The following is a 15,918-nucleotide window of genomic DNA, read 5'->3' as shown; positions in this document are numbered from 1 at the left end:
TCAAAAGTAGTCAATAAACTTATAAATTTTGTGACATTAGCATTTGAATTTGTCGCTCATTTAGGTCCTATAAAATTTGAGAGATTAGTCTCTACAGTTACGTACAAAGGATATATTTTTTCTCAATGTAACTAATATTTTTGAAATCTCTACTCTTTAATCTCAATGTGATGTGATTTCTTTCTCAGTAATGTAGGTCCTCTATGTTACAAAAAAGAAGGATAAATAATCTCATGCACCCAAAACCAAATCTCATAGCCAGTCCTGTCCTCTTTATTGAGTCTCCTCCAATACCAAACTCAGTTAAATTTTTTACTTTATGATAAAAAATATATTATTTTCTTTTCATGTTAGTTGATGCTTTGACCAGATCCATGTGCATCTTCTTTACCCTTTACAAGAGTGTTATGGTTGATAATGAAAAAAAAAGGACCATAACATGCATTTGAAAATATATCCCTTTTATGGTGTATAAATAAATAATAATCCATTTTCTTTGTTTATATATAAGTGGTCCTGTTTATTTTATTTCCCTAAAATCACAATCATGCAACATGTACATCAAATAAGACATAAACTTTCACTATCTTACACCTAATTCTAAATTTTAAGACAGAAAGTGTGAATATTCTTTCCCAATCTATTTAGATTTTGATGATGTGCTCCACATATAAACTTGTGAATATTAGCTTATTTTTCTTTTTTTAATAATAATGAGTTATAAGTGAAGGACGGAAAAGAATAGAGGTACCAACATAGTTTGGACAAATATTCCTACCTTGATATCTAAATACTCTTAATTTATCAAAAAAAAAAACTTGTGAATATTAAGCCAATCATTTATTTTGGTTGGAATATTAAACTTGTGACATAAATGTTTGTCATTGTTATTTATTTATTTTTTAAAATTTGAAATACATAAATAAAAATTAAGAATTGCTAAATTTAATTAAGAAGGATTAATGTTATGAATTGTATAATAAACAATATAGGCTTATTCATATGTTAATTACATATAAGCTAGAATTCATAGTCATTATGCCAATAAATTCATCCATTGTATACTTGACATTCGTTACGAAGCACCGACACATACACATACAACTACATAAACACGACATTGACACACCACATCGACACCAGTAATAATTTGAGAAAAATGAAAGTAATTGAATATGAGTTGGACATCAACACGAGTCGATCGGACAATGGACACGACGGAGATAAATAATGTATAAACATTGTAATTGAAAAAGAAGTTAGGTGTATGCTTAGTCTAGCTTCCTTAATAAATAAGCAACTTGAACTTCTTTTGTCAATGGCATGATCCAATCACTATATAAATCAGCAACCAAACTTGGATTTATTTTATACACAGGCTCAGTTCTGTGTTCCTTCATATTTATAACCACTTCTTGTCCATAAGTTTTGGCCTTCATCTCTACTCTTCTTTTAATTGCTTCTTCAACCTCAGGATATGTTAGCAATTCCATTAATTTATCCTTATCCTGTAAAGTCATCGCGATAAAAGAAAGTTGGTCATGCGAAAAATTTAGTTATATCACAAAAATGAAACTGGAAAATAGTTGTTTGTTCAAATTCCGCTACGTTATAGGCACTATTTGACAACACTTTGTACTAAATCCCGCTACTACGCTATAGCTCTATAACCCCGAACTTCGAATCATGTCTAAAACAATCATTGGTCTATAAGCCAGCTATAGCTACTGTATGACAACACTGACCTAAAAATGGTCGGAAACACCTTAAACATGAAACCATGTCCATCAAATGGTCTATTTGGATTGACTTATTTTAGTTTATATACTAGCATAAGCATTTGTGAGGCTATTTGAGAGAGCTTATGTAAACAACTTATGATATGTCCATAAGTTGTTTTTAGCTGTGAAAAAAGCTCATAGCTTAGATGAAAACCGTTTGACTTTATTTTATTTTTTGTTATAGAAATAGCTTATATATAAGCACTTATATCATAAGTGTTTAAGAGCTTAATTAAGTTGTTTATTCAAATAGGGCCAAAATCATTACCATTTTACCAGTAACTAAATAGATTTGTGAAGGATAAAACATACTTATACTATCATAGTTTCTGTATGTGCTATTTTCCACTAAAAATAGCATGAATGTTGAGATTCTAAAGACAGTTATGCAAAGGAACTTATCGGAAGTTATGGATATTTTAAACGAAAAATAGTGCCTATGTTATGGTACTATACGTAAGTTTTGTCCATGTATAAATGGCACACAAAACTTTACGGCACAAAAAAAATAGCATGATGAGTTTATTACTACTTTGATCATGTGTTTGCAATTCAACGTGGATTTGCCCTTCATAATATACTTAATTTCGTAGAATGTAGAAAAATAAACACTGAGAAGTATGTGTACCTGTGCTATAATAGCAGCTTTATATGCTTCTGGAGCAGCTTGAAATTTTGCCTCAGCTACAAATTTGCCATAATGAATTCTCTTTGAAAGAGCCTGCAGTCATAACAAATCATAAGTTTTCCGCAACAAGTTTTCCGCAACGTAAGAACCAAAATTCACAATTGCAATCTCAACTTGAGGGAATTGCCGTTCCAAAACATATATAATACGATCCATTGTTCCATGGAAAGTTGCAACAGTTTGTGTCAAAGCTAGCTCACAAAATTTGTATTTTGCAAGTACGAAAAACAGTAACGTAATTAAAAGATAACTAATAAATATGTACCTGCAAGCACATTACATCACAAACAGCAGAAGATCCGTAATTACCATCATCTCCTTCCTTGACTAATTGTGGGATAAGAACTCTGAAGTATACACTCCACACATTATCATTTATATTTATTGATTCAGCAATAGGGTGCAACACCTACTCACACAGAAATTCAATGAAGAAGCCATTAGCACAACACCGACTCATTTTATTGTAGATAGCGTGTCACTTAATTTGAATCTCTAAACTAGTGTATGTTCATATGCAATAGAAAAATTATATGATAGGACAAGTTGTTCCCGAGTTAAGTTGTAAGCTTATCTGCATAATCACTTCATGAGACCTTACAGAAACAACTTATGACATGTCTATAAGTTGTGTTCAGCTTACTTCCATAAGCTCGCGGCGATAACTTAAGAAAGCATCTTATAGCTTATATCAGAACAGTTTTATTTTTTTTAATATTTTGTCACAGAAATAGCTTATACACAAGCCCTTATATGATTACCACATATGTTATAAGTGCTTAATTAAACTGTTTATCCAAACAAGGCCTAAAATCATCTATAAGTTGTGTTCAGCTTATTTCCATAAGCTCGCGGCGATAACTTAAGAAATCATCTTATAGCTTATATCAGAACAGTTTTATTTTTATTTTTTTTTAATATTTTGTCACAGAAATAGCTTATACATAAGCCCTTATATGATTACCACATATGTTATAAGTGCTTAATTAAACTGTTTATCCAAACAAGGCCTAAAATCATCTTAAGTAAAACCAGTTTCAACTTGATTTTTGAAATATATAAAGAAAGAATCGACATGTCATCTTTATGCTTACAGTTACATAGTCAGTAACTACTAGTTTTACGAATATAAAATCCTTAACCTATTTCCATATTATAGACTCCTAAAAAAATGCCTTAAAGCATAGTTCGGTACATGTGACAATAATAATTTAGCGGCAAAACAAAACCTAAATTGTTGTGAAGGAATATTATTTACCTGGGGGTATTGCAAAGGCGGTAACCATGGTTCAGGTAGACCAACAGGAAAGAATGGATGTTCATCAGGGCTCTTGTATCTGCCAACCTTCAATGTAATGAAAATCAGTCAGTCGAGCTAGCATCTATATATCGGCACTTAGTACATTCAGTTCATCTTTTTTTCAATAGAAAACATTTATTTTTATCATTGCAGTGCTGTAAATCGTAGATAACAGAAAATATCAGTTTGTTCAAATTCTGCTACGCTACAGGCTACAGTAATATAGCACTGCTATAGTCACTATTTGAAAACACTTCGTACGAACAATAGCGGTTTGTTAAAACTTTGCTACTTTATAACGCTATAGTGCCGTTTCATCTGCTATTTGACAACGCTGGATCATTGCTTTTCAGCCTTAAGTGCATACCTTGGCGTGAAGTTTCTCAGTTTCCCTGACCATGTATTCTACCAAAGAGCCGTTAAATCCATCCATATTGAAGGCATCAGGGTCATAAGTATCTCCATTGTAACAATATTGGGCTCGCTCCAAGAGGGAAAAGATTATGCTATCCTCTTGACGAATCAAAGAATGTCTTATATGATCAAGGGTCAAATTGTCACTTCCATCAATCCTTTTCTTTATTGGCACTGATCTACACAAAAGAAATACAATAGCTATAAAATTTGAATGGAAAAATGATATAGAATGCGAAAACGATGGTATCTTTGACACACAAATTTTGCATCAGCTCGAACAACTATTGACCTAACTTTACTTACCTCCGGCCAAATTCCGGATTACCAGAGACCCCTTCCCCTGGGAACCGGAGGATTCAGACAATAAAAAAATTGCAATTGTAAATTTAAGAATGAATATCTTGTCTTAATCTATTAAAAATCGTCACATTTAGTATAAAATATATGAAGTATTATCAGTATAGTATAGAGACACAAGTATGAACAAAACATTAGGTAAGCACACTTGGAATAGTATAAATCAATTGCAGAAAGAAATCTACTGGAAAAATAGGCAAAAATTGAAGGAAGAACATAATCTAACTAAATTGGGAAAAAACTGAAATAGGTTAAAGGAAGACCACAATCTTGATGGCAACATCAAGCTTTCTACGTCTCTTCCACAGTCACGCGAATGCAATTTGAGGCTGCATCAGCCACATTTGACCACAATTCTCAACAACATATAAAATTGTGATGCAACTGCGATGCCACCACGACTGTGATTGAGGCTAATCAGCCAATACATTTAACTGCAATTCACGGTAATATAACCAACAGCTATCGCAATTTTAAACCTTGCTAGTGGTTATAATCCGATTTTTCAATAAATGTTCTCAACCGTGATCTAGGCCACAGCATAAAGGTTTCAACTTTGCTAAAACCGCAGGGCAATCGCAATTGAGGCTCCATTGGCCGAATTTGACCACAATTAACTAGGCAGCCAAAATTTTAAGCAATATCAAGGATCTCTACCGCAGCCGATATTTAAAACCATGATTATAATCACTGTTTATTAAACTAACATAAAACTAAGAAAACATGCTTAGCTAACACCAGATATCAAAATTGTTGATATTACAATTACAATTACATCAGGTAAATTTTATGAAACTTGAAAAATAAATAATTGAAATAATGAAAACCCAACATAGAAAAATTGAAGAATTCAAAAGTTAGAATACTCACCCAATAGAAGCAGCTTGTGCTTTAACAGAAAGATTGGATTTTTGAGGAAAATATGAAATGGGGTTGAATGAAAAACAAGACCCTCGAGTTTTTAGATGAAAAGAAGAAAAGGGTATTGAAGGTTTGTAAATAGTAGTAGCATTTAGAAGCTTAGCCTCCATTGTTGAAACCAAAGAGGAACAAAAATTGGTAAAGAAACAAGAACAAGAAACATTAACAATTTAAAGCTATAATAATATAAAAGAGAATTGAAACAAATAATAAAAAAACAAAATTGAAAAGTGAAAACGTAAGAGGGTTATGTTTGGTTTGGCGGCTGTTAGTTGTGTTTGGTTGGTTGGTTTGTGACTTTGTGTGGTGTGAGATAACGGTTGTTGGTGGGTGAAAGATTCAACTCAAAAGTTTTTTTTTTTTTTTGTAGTAAGATTCAATTCAAAAAAGTGGTTGTAACGTAGTAGGTGGCTGAATGGAGCTATCTGTTACTCCCTCCGCGATGGAAAAATTTGTACCACTTTATATTATCAATGAAATATTTAAGGTGACTACTTCTCTACCTTCACATAAATTAAGGGTATATGCTCTATGCTAACATGACCAATCAAATTTAGGCATATATGTGTCCAAGTCAAACATAAATAATTTTTTACCAAAATATAATTTTGACTACTTTAATTTTCAAATAATTATACTTTAGGTTACTACTTTTCATTAATTATATTTTAGGTTACACATATTCTTATCATTTACTAAAAAATACTTTTAACAAATCTTATTCATTTTTTCTTACGTATTCATCTTTTCTTAAGATCAAATTTTTTCGTCGGCGCTTCGCTTGTCGCCGCCGCTTCACTTGTCGTCGTCGCTTCGATTTAATTCCTTGAGGGATTTGTAATTGCTATTTGAATTGTTAAATTGACAAATAGTGATTAAAACATACAAGAGAATAAAAAATAAAATCAATGTTATCTAGATGAACCGATTCTGGAACAAATGTAGCCGAAACAAAATTCTGAAAAACAATTGTGAAGAGACTGATGATGGAGAAGTGATTCCGAAGCCTAAGGAAGCGGCGATCTTCAAGGATCACAAGTGAAGCAGCGACGACGACAAGTGAAGCAGCGGCGACAAGCGAAGGCCAGCGAAAAAATTTGATCTTACGAAAAAAGAAAAGATGAATCCGTAAGAAAAGATGAATAATATTTTCGAAAAATATGTTTTTAGTAAATGATAAGAATATGTGTAGGCTAAAATATAATTAGTAAAAAGTAGTTACCTAAAATATAATTATTTGAAAATTAAAGTAGTCAAAATTATTTTTGGTAAAAAATTATTTGTGTTTGACTTGGACACATATGGCTGAATTTAATTGGTGTCATGTCAGCATAGGGCGTTTACCCTCCATTTATGTGAGGGTTAATTAGAAAAAACCAATATGTAATGTTATTTTTTCTATTATATCCTTAGCTATTTATTACTATTTTCTCTTTCAATTCTTCAATTTATTTTTTTCATACCATAAATGAATGACAATTTTGTAAATCAACTCATAATCTCTCTTTTCCATACAACATTAATTATTTTTCTTAATATGTGTAAAAATGCCAAAACGATATATATTGTGATATAGAGGGAGTACCAGACACCAATCCAAACACTTTCCACATGACCACACCTAAAAAGGACATACACATACATTTACTTTACCCGACATAGATACTAACACGTTTATTGACACGTTGATATTAATCAAAATTTAAGAATTTGGGAAAATTATACTATAGTTTAATGTAATTATATGTGTTAATGTTATACTCCCTCCGTCCCAAAATATAAGTAAAAACGAGTCAAATAAACTTGATGTATTTGGTTAAAGATTTGTACCAAATACATTCATTTTTGTTGACCTACTTTTGCTTATATTTTGGGACGGAATGAGTATTTCACACTTATGAATCATAAACATAAATATTGTTGAGACAAAATTCTATTTTGATGTTTTAAAGATAACAACCCTTAATTAAATTTTAATTTGATTCTGATCATTTTATGATCTAACAAGTGTTCTTGAGTGATTTAATTTAAGGAGAGATGCAAAGGATTAAATTAACCTTGTTTCACTCATAAGAAAAGAATCAAACACGTTTTAGACAAATCTGCCTCAGAGAATGATCTCAGATTGGTCTATAGACTCACGTGTTCAAAAGCATAAGCACTTATTCAAGTCAACTTGGTACAAGACTAGAATGAACTTTTAAGTTGGACTTATTAAAGGATCATAACAGTGCAAATAAGTCATTTAAGGCAAGGAATCGATTTTGGTTATTGGACTTACTCGAATAAGCTTCTTTAAGGAATAATAAATTCACATCTTGCAACAAGGCTCTATGTTCTCCAAGAACATCATTAAAGAAGATAATCTAGACCAATGAGAACTCAACAACAAGTGGTGACAACTTGCAAGGAAGCTTCACATCTGATCCAAGTACAAGAGTATGACAAGGGTGGCTACATTCTTCCATAAAAGAATAATTCCTTTACTATTCATGTGTCCTTTGAAGGACAAGTGAACAATTGCTACTTTATGCCTTTGTTGAGTGTTTACAGCTGTTTGACAACTTGCAACAGCTCATAAATTCGTTGGACCTTATCCACACCACTTCAGAGAATGGTCTCCAACATCTTGGAGAATGATCTCCTAGGTTTTTGCACTTAGGTGCCAATCTTATCCAAAGACATTCAAATCTTATTTCCACACATGGGAAATACATTTGCAACAGATATATGCTCAGAGACAACTCATTGACAGTTGGTTAAAGAATATTTCTGACCAACAAGTACAATGTGACAGTCAGAGACCATTAGAAGAATGATCTCCTGGAGCATCTAAAGGACAAAATCACATGGACTCTTTTTGTTTCTCTCACAACGGCTATTTCTCCACTCACAACGTATATGTGTGATGTCCAAGCAACAAGGGAGCATCTCCATCTATAAATAACACGTTGATTTGGTTGGAAGAGTAAGAACTTGAAGCACACAAAGCAATCTAATACATTCCATCTCAAGCAATCAAGCTCTACTTTTCACTCTTACTCTAAAGCTCTCTAGAAATCTAGGATCATATTTTGTAGAGTACTTTGAGTGTATAATTTGTTAGCTTCGCAACCGGTTAGGTTTATAAGCTTATATCCAAAAGAAATCATCGATAAATCCTTAGGATTCTCTCAAGTCAATTGGGTATAATTGATTGAGGTTACCTTGTAAAGGTAGATCAACTGGTTATAGATGGATATTTTGTGATCTTGGTTTTAGATCATAAAGGGTCTTTGATCTGGGCTTAGATCAAAGGGAAGTTTATGTAATCTTGATCAAGATTATAGTGAATAATCTCACGCAAGTGGGGACTGGAGTAGCCAATACTATTAAGGGGTGAACCAGGATAAATTCTTTGTGTGATTCTCTTCTCCCTTACTCTTTTATTTGTGCAAACACTATACACACTAAACACTTACTTGCACTTATATTTTAAGGAGAACGTTCTCCAGTTGATCTAACATTGTGCTGCAATAGTATGATATTGTCTTAACTTGTTTTGCAGTTTAAAATTTAAAAGAGGTCACAATTCAAACCTCCATTTCTTGTGACAAACCTTGTTATAGATACAGAGATGAGAGGATTGGCATGTTGCAGTTCCTATCATTGAGGGGGCGTACAAACTCATGATGATGCTAAAGCTTATCTGCTAGATGAGTTTATCTAATATTGTAACTAATACTGAGAGATGTAAGGTAGCAGCAACCTAGCTCATTATCTAATAGTACATAATTTAAAATACAATTATTATATAATAATACGTATTACTCTTTATCAGTATGGACTATGTATAGTGGATAGAATTTGGCTCTACCACCTCCCTTGAAGCTTATGCTTTTCTGTATCTGTCATTACATTCCATGTACCCTTTCTTCAATTGGTTTAACCATTTCCATCAATAATACCAAACTTTATCATTATGTACTGTTTCATTGCTTGAATTGTACTGATGATATATCACAATTTCTTATTTGTCGCTCTGTTATATCAATTCATAACAGTGTATTGACACTTTCAATTGAAGATGTCTTGGATTTTCAACACACGTCGGTGTTGGTGTCACCGTGTTAGTATACGACGAGTCTTTAACAAATGATCAGAGTTTCTAATAACAAATGATCAGAGTTTGTATCTTTATTTTTTTTTTATTTTTTGTATATTCAGTTTGAATTTTTTTTAATCTGTATTAATTTTTTTTTCTTTAAAGCAATTTTTTTTATATTTATAATTAGATAATTTGTCTGTACATGTGTATCAAGACAATTTTTTTTTGTATTTTTTTGGGTTTGTTCATATTATTTTGAATCTGATTGTATTTTTTTATTTAAGAAGATGAAGTAATTGTAAAATCTCATAAAAGTGAAAATAATAGAACAAATATTTATATAGAATTAAACAATAGAGAAAGAATAGAACAAAAAGGATATATGTAAATATAATTTCTTTCTTTTTCCATTCCCTTCACTTTCGTTTAATGCAACCTTCATTTTTTTCATTGTTTTCTTCAACAATGTTTGAGATCAATGTGAGTTTTAATATACTTTTTCTAGATCTGGTAAATAAAAAAGGTTAGAAATAGCAAGATATTCAAAAAAAAAAATTACAGAATAACAACACTATTTTCAGCAAGATATCTATTATGAAAAATAAATAAATAAATAAATAAATAAATCAAACTAATCAGTTTCAAATTGTTTTTATTGTTCTTTGTTAGTTCATCTTCATCTCCTATTTATTGTTTTTATTGTTTTTTTTTCTTTTCTGTTTGTATATTTGTTTATCTAAAGAAGATACTTTAAAAGTAGAATTTATGAATGATATTTTGTGGTAGTTCATTTTAAAAAAATCTTGTCTTTCTATAGATGATGGAAGTTTACCGAAGTTTAATGAAAAAGTAATATAAAAAAAATGGTGTGAAGATGATACCTAGAAGTAGATTTTGTTCATGAATCTTGAGTAGAAAAGTGTTATAATATTCAACTTTCCCCTGTTCTTTATTTCTTTGCGGCTTCTTTGCGGCGAAATAAATGCTTTCAACTTTCCTGCATAAAAAATCATTCAAAACTTAGATTATGAAATTGGAGTAAGGAAAATAAAGAACAAATAAAATAGTAGAGAAGATGAAATAAGAAGGAAGTAATATGAGTGATATATAAATATGGCTAATTTGATATTTGAAATTTGAATATTTTAATTTGGCTCCAAAAGTTGATTCATAAAGGCGATAGACAGCTTTTGACAACTTGCAATTAAAGTACATTTGTCACATGTATTGGTTTTCAAGAGCAACTAAGTGGGTCATTGCTTGGTTAAAATGGAACCATGTATTTCAATAAAGTAAACTTTTGTCTCACAAGATGAAAAAATGGCTTAGTTAACTCACATATCAGCTCAGTTAGTTTTTATTCTAGTTCAGTTAACAAGGTTTTAGACATCATTTGCCCTCATTTGGAACACTTGGCAATTTCTTAAGTAGGGGCAATTTTGCCTTTACCAGGAACAGCAATATAAGAACATTCTTATATTGTATTGCATGTAATACATACATATGTTGGGGAGGTGGATTAGGAAAATTTTTGGAGTTTCCTAACTTATCAAACCAAATATGGATAATTACCATGCAATTACCATGCACATAAATATAGATGTGGAACTTTCACTAATTTACCAACTTGTTTATGTGAGGGACGACCTTTTGATATAGTCCAACAATTTAAATTATCAATTTAGTTTTTTTTTTTTTAATCAAAACAAACTCATATTATTTCATTCATCAAAATAGGAACAATATGTAAACCAAAAAAAAACATAGGAACAATACAAGATGGACTTAAATCAAATGTTTGGTGACGAGCATGAAATAACAAAATTGGCTTGCCTCCCAATGAAACTTATCTTAAAGTTTGGGAAATTAGCTAACATCATTTTACAATCATCTAAAATAGCTTCAAATTCGGTGGAGTAGCTTGTTCTATCGGTGATGCATTGAAAGAAGCACCAATTTAGTTACTCCTATTTACTATTACTAGTATCCGGACCCGTGCCAAGCACGGGTAAAATTAGACTACAAAAATAACATTTTAATATTAAAATTTTCAAAATTCTCAAATAAAAAGAATGGCAATTTATAAACATAAAAAAAAGATCTCGTATTAGTAAAAAAATAAAACAAAGGATATTGTATTAATATATGAATATAAATATAAATCCCGTGTAAATCTCAATGTAAAAATATAGACTCGTGTGTAAACTTTAAAAAAAAAACCAAACAAACAAAAAAAAGTTAAATTCGATAGTAAAATAAATATGAAACAAAAATACCCTAAAGAAATTATCATAATATATCTTATATTAGTTCATTTTCACATCAATACTTCTTCAAAAAAAAATTCACATTAATATCCTCCGAATAAAATAAATATAGAACCTACTATATATTATAAATAAAAAAATATGTCTCTGAATTAATATATGAACAAACATACGGTTCCTAGAATAATATATTTTTTTGGTATACGTTTATAAAATATATATACTTTTTGGTATTTACCATCTTGTTCTTATGGGAAGAATTCTCTGATAATTAATAGTTCGACCGCCATGTGCATATATATCCCCAAATAATACATGTGTAAAATTCTCACATAAATAAGAAAATAGATCATATATAAATAACAAAATAAAAAGAACACAGACCACATAAAAATACAAAAAAATATGTCTATGTATTAATATATGAGTAAAAGTATAAAATCTCGTATAAATGTCTTAAAATAAAAGTATATAACCACGATAAAAAATATAACAAATAAAATAGATAAAAAAAAGGAAAATTAATAAAAAATATGAGAATGTCTTAAAATCCCGTATAAATGTCTTAAAATAATTGTACTATTTTCCTCGTTTTTTTTTGAACAATTCTCTTCCTCCTCTTTATTATTGGTCTTCTCTTTTCTTTTTCTTTTTTTGGTACAAATTATTGGTCTTCTCTAAATAAATAAAAAATTAATACAAAAAATAATCTTAACCTAATGAAATAAATTTAATCCACTCTAAGAAAAGAATATCATTGATCCCGTCAAGTTCTATCGCAACCAACTTGGTCTTAATTCATTCCTTTCATAGTTTTTCTATACATCTGCAAATAAAATATAATAAATGGTTAAATCCAATATAAAACATTGCTTTGGATATTTCTACGGTACAATAAATATAATAAAATTAATGTTTGCAATAAAAAGAATCTTCCTTAACGATGTGAATTTTCAGTACAACTATTAATAGAATGTTGCATCGCCTATTTCATTATAGAATGTTTTTAATAACGTTCAATTTTGCATATTATTAGTATTAATGGTACAACTATAAATCATCAATTGTCTATGTAGAATTTGAATTTTTGGTTTCTCATGTGAATTATGTGAATTAATTGTCAAGGCCATATGAGAAGAGAAACCTTTTGAACATGCCATGTGTACAAAATTCTTTGAAAAAAAGGACTGAAATCACGTAAAAACGTGTTTGTAAATTTTTTTTCTCATGAAACTTATTTCAAGTAAAACACAAAAATTCATATTTTAAATTATTCTAATTTACTTTTCTTAATAAGTATGAATTTTTTTATTTATTAATAATATAAGACAGAGGAAAATTTCAATACTACTATGAATTCTTTTTCTCAAATTTAACTTTCCATTTATCCACTACTCTTTTTTTTTTACTGATTATATATAGTACTTTCTTACTAAATCTCTTTTTTTAAATATTTTTTCTTTCGTCATTGTAGTATTTTCTTACCAAATTTTTTTTTAATCAATCCTTACCAAATATTTTGAGAAAGGATTAATACTCAAATTATAGCATTTAAAGCATTTAATTATATTAAAAAAATATTATATTTTTCTCTCAAATATATTTGGCTTATTAGTAATTTTTTGTAAAAAATTGTAAAAAAAAAAAGATATATTATTAGTAAAGATCAATAAATTACAGCGTTTTACATTGAATAAGATTGATATTGCTTACGTGAATTTATTGTCAAAATCATATGAGAAGAGAATCACTATCGAAATGTCATGTGTACAAAAGTCTCTGAAAAACAGCTATCAAATAATATATCAGTAGATTCCAATAGCAATTGACATTGCAATTAGAAATAAATGATCATTGCTTATTGTGAAATTTGAATCAGAATGTATAATGATAAAATAAATTATCATTGCTCTTTTTCCTTTTATTTTTTTGAAGCAGGATAATGATAGAAAGATCAACTTTATTATTAATTTGATTATGATAATAATGTCAAAACAATGCTAGAAGAGGATTGATATGAGTGTGTCATGTACCCTAAAAAGTCCAAATAATATATATATATATATATATATATATATATATATATATATATATATATATATATATATATATATATATATATTTCAACAATAAAAAAATGTCTTTCATGTAAACATTTCAAAAATCTAATTAATTCAAATATAATTACAACAAAATCGATAGTTTATGAATCTTGAAACTGACAATAAAATCTTGAAAACATCAAAGAGGAACCTTGAATCATCTGGAAAAAAGAAAAAAACTTGGATTAGAAAAATCACATTCAAATTTTGAAAGAAATTAACAACTAAAATTAACTAATTAACAAAAAAGAAAAGAATAAAGGATGGATTAATGAACAAATACCGTAGAGTTATCAATAGAGAAGAGAATGATCAAAGTTCACACTTCACACACCAATGTCACAGACTTGGAACAATTTGCTTTTGTCGGTAGCTACACATAATAAAATTAGAATCTACATATTTCATTAGAGAATTGGCACCATTATATTAGAACCAACAAACAAAAAAGTTAGAATGAGAAAAATTATGAAATTATAAAAAGTTTATAAGCAGAAGAAAATACATACGAATTATACATACAAATGATGCAAGGAATGGTAGCACTATATATTTATAGCAAAATAATGTTGATACAAACTTAGAGAAAAAACACAATATATTTCTACCAAAAAAAAAAACACAATCAATTAAAGGAAATCATTAATCATTAATAAATAATAATTTACGTTAATGCTAATATTTCATTTTACATCAATATTTCATTGTATTAAGGAATAAAATACGGAGTATTTCATTGTATTAAGGAATGAATGCATTTAAATGTTACGGAAGGAAACCTATTTCAAATCGAAAACATTAATGAAAAATCATTGAGAAATTGATGAATGCATTTAAATGAGGGAAGTAAATCAATCCAGTCAAATTTCTTTCAAAATCGGATTTGACTTGAGGAAATGAATGTCAAATTGTCAACAACAATTGAAAAATAATATTTAAATTATTTAATTAATTTATTTAAGTAAAAAGAGAATCAATGAAAATGAAACAACGAAAAAGAAAAAAAAATCAAATTCAAATTATACATATATGAAAAATAATAGTACATGATACTGAAAATTGAAGAACATAAAATGGTACGGTCTTAGTTATGGAAACATACTGCATATATATATATATATATATATATATATATATATATATACACTATATTGTGTGGCTACCGACAACTATTAAAGGAATAGATAGATGTATCACTAAAATTTCGGAACTTATTTTATCAAAATATAAATAAATCGTAGCCTATATTATTAATTTTAAATTTAAATTTTAAATACGGTAACCATTTGAATTATTATGCATTTTCTGGTCAAAGTCAATCAATATATTTCCATAATAATTTAACGGAGCTGATTGATATATGAGGAAGTAATATGAAGAATAAATATTTGACAAATATCAATAAATGCTAAATGAATCACATAAGCAAAATTGGATGTATGAATCATAATACACCCAATTTTGCTATTAGTATGATTATAATACAATCAAGAATATGATTCATTTATATGAATATTATGATATCTGCAATCATAATACACCCAATTGCAGTATGATTATAATACAATCCAGAATATTCCATAATTTTTTCGAAGGAGATATATCATAAATTCCAGAAATAAATTCCAGAAATCGAGTTATATTTTGGAGACATTTTCTTAAACATTCGAGTAAATAATAAATAACAATAACAATTAGTAAAATAACTAAAGAGGAATAACTAAAAGAAAAGATTTGGAAAATTGTGAGTTGTAGTATTTAGACAAAATCATGCATAGAGAAAAAAATTGACATATGAATAATTTTGTGTTATTAAAACCAATTATGACACAATTATCACTACAATTAAAAAAAAAACATATAATATTTAATATTGTAATAATAGCATTAAATGTCAAATGCATGAGGAGAGGAGAGAGAAAGGCAAATAAGCCTGGCTTTTTACATATTATAGATTTCTTACTATCTTGCACAAGTAATAATTCTTGTTCCGTGAAC

The 15,918-nt window shown here is 29.0% G+C and overlaps 1 protein-coding gene across 1 annotated transcript; it reads right to left on the bottom strand.

Annotated features, from left to right (window-relative positions):
• Positions 1–972: 972 nt before the first annotated feature.
• On the bottom strand, positions 973–5,920 carry LOC123905682 (chorismate mutase 1, chloroplastic). The gene is made up of 6 exons (XM_045955383.1): positions 5,414–5,920; positions 4,137–4,362; positions 3,728–3,814; positions 2,735–2,878; positions 2,410–2,502; positions 973–1,508 (listed from the first exon to the last, which is right to left on the bottom strand). Exons 1-6 carry the CDS (start codon positions 5,572–5,574, stop codon positions 1,272–1,274), a joined length of 948 nt encoding a protein of 315 aa, XP_045811339.1. The 5' UTR covers positions 5,575–5,920; the 3' UTR covers positions 973–1,271.
• Between the last annotated feature and the right edge of the window lie 9,998 nt (positions 5,921–15,918).

This window comes from Trifolium pratense, linkage group LG2 (genome assembly GCF_020283565.1).
Source record: "Trifolium pratense cultivar HEN17-A07 linkage group LG2, ARS_RC_1.1, whole genome shotgun sequence".
Classification (NCBI taxonomy): domain Eukaryota; kingdom Viridiplantae; phylum Streptophyta; class Magnoliopsida; order Fabales; family Fabaceae; genus Trifolium; species Trifolium pratense.
Note: the sequence above shows the minus strand (reverse complement) of the source record. Positions and strands in the feature narration are given on the sequence as shown.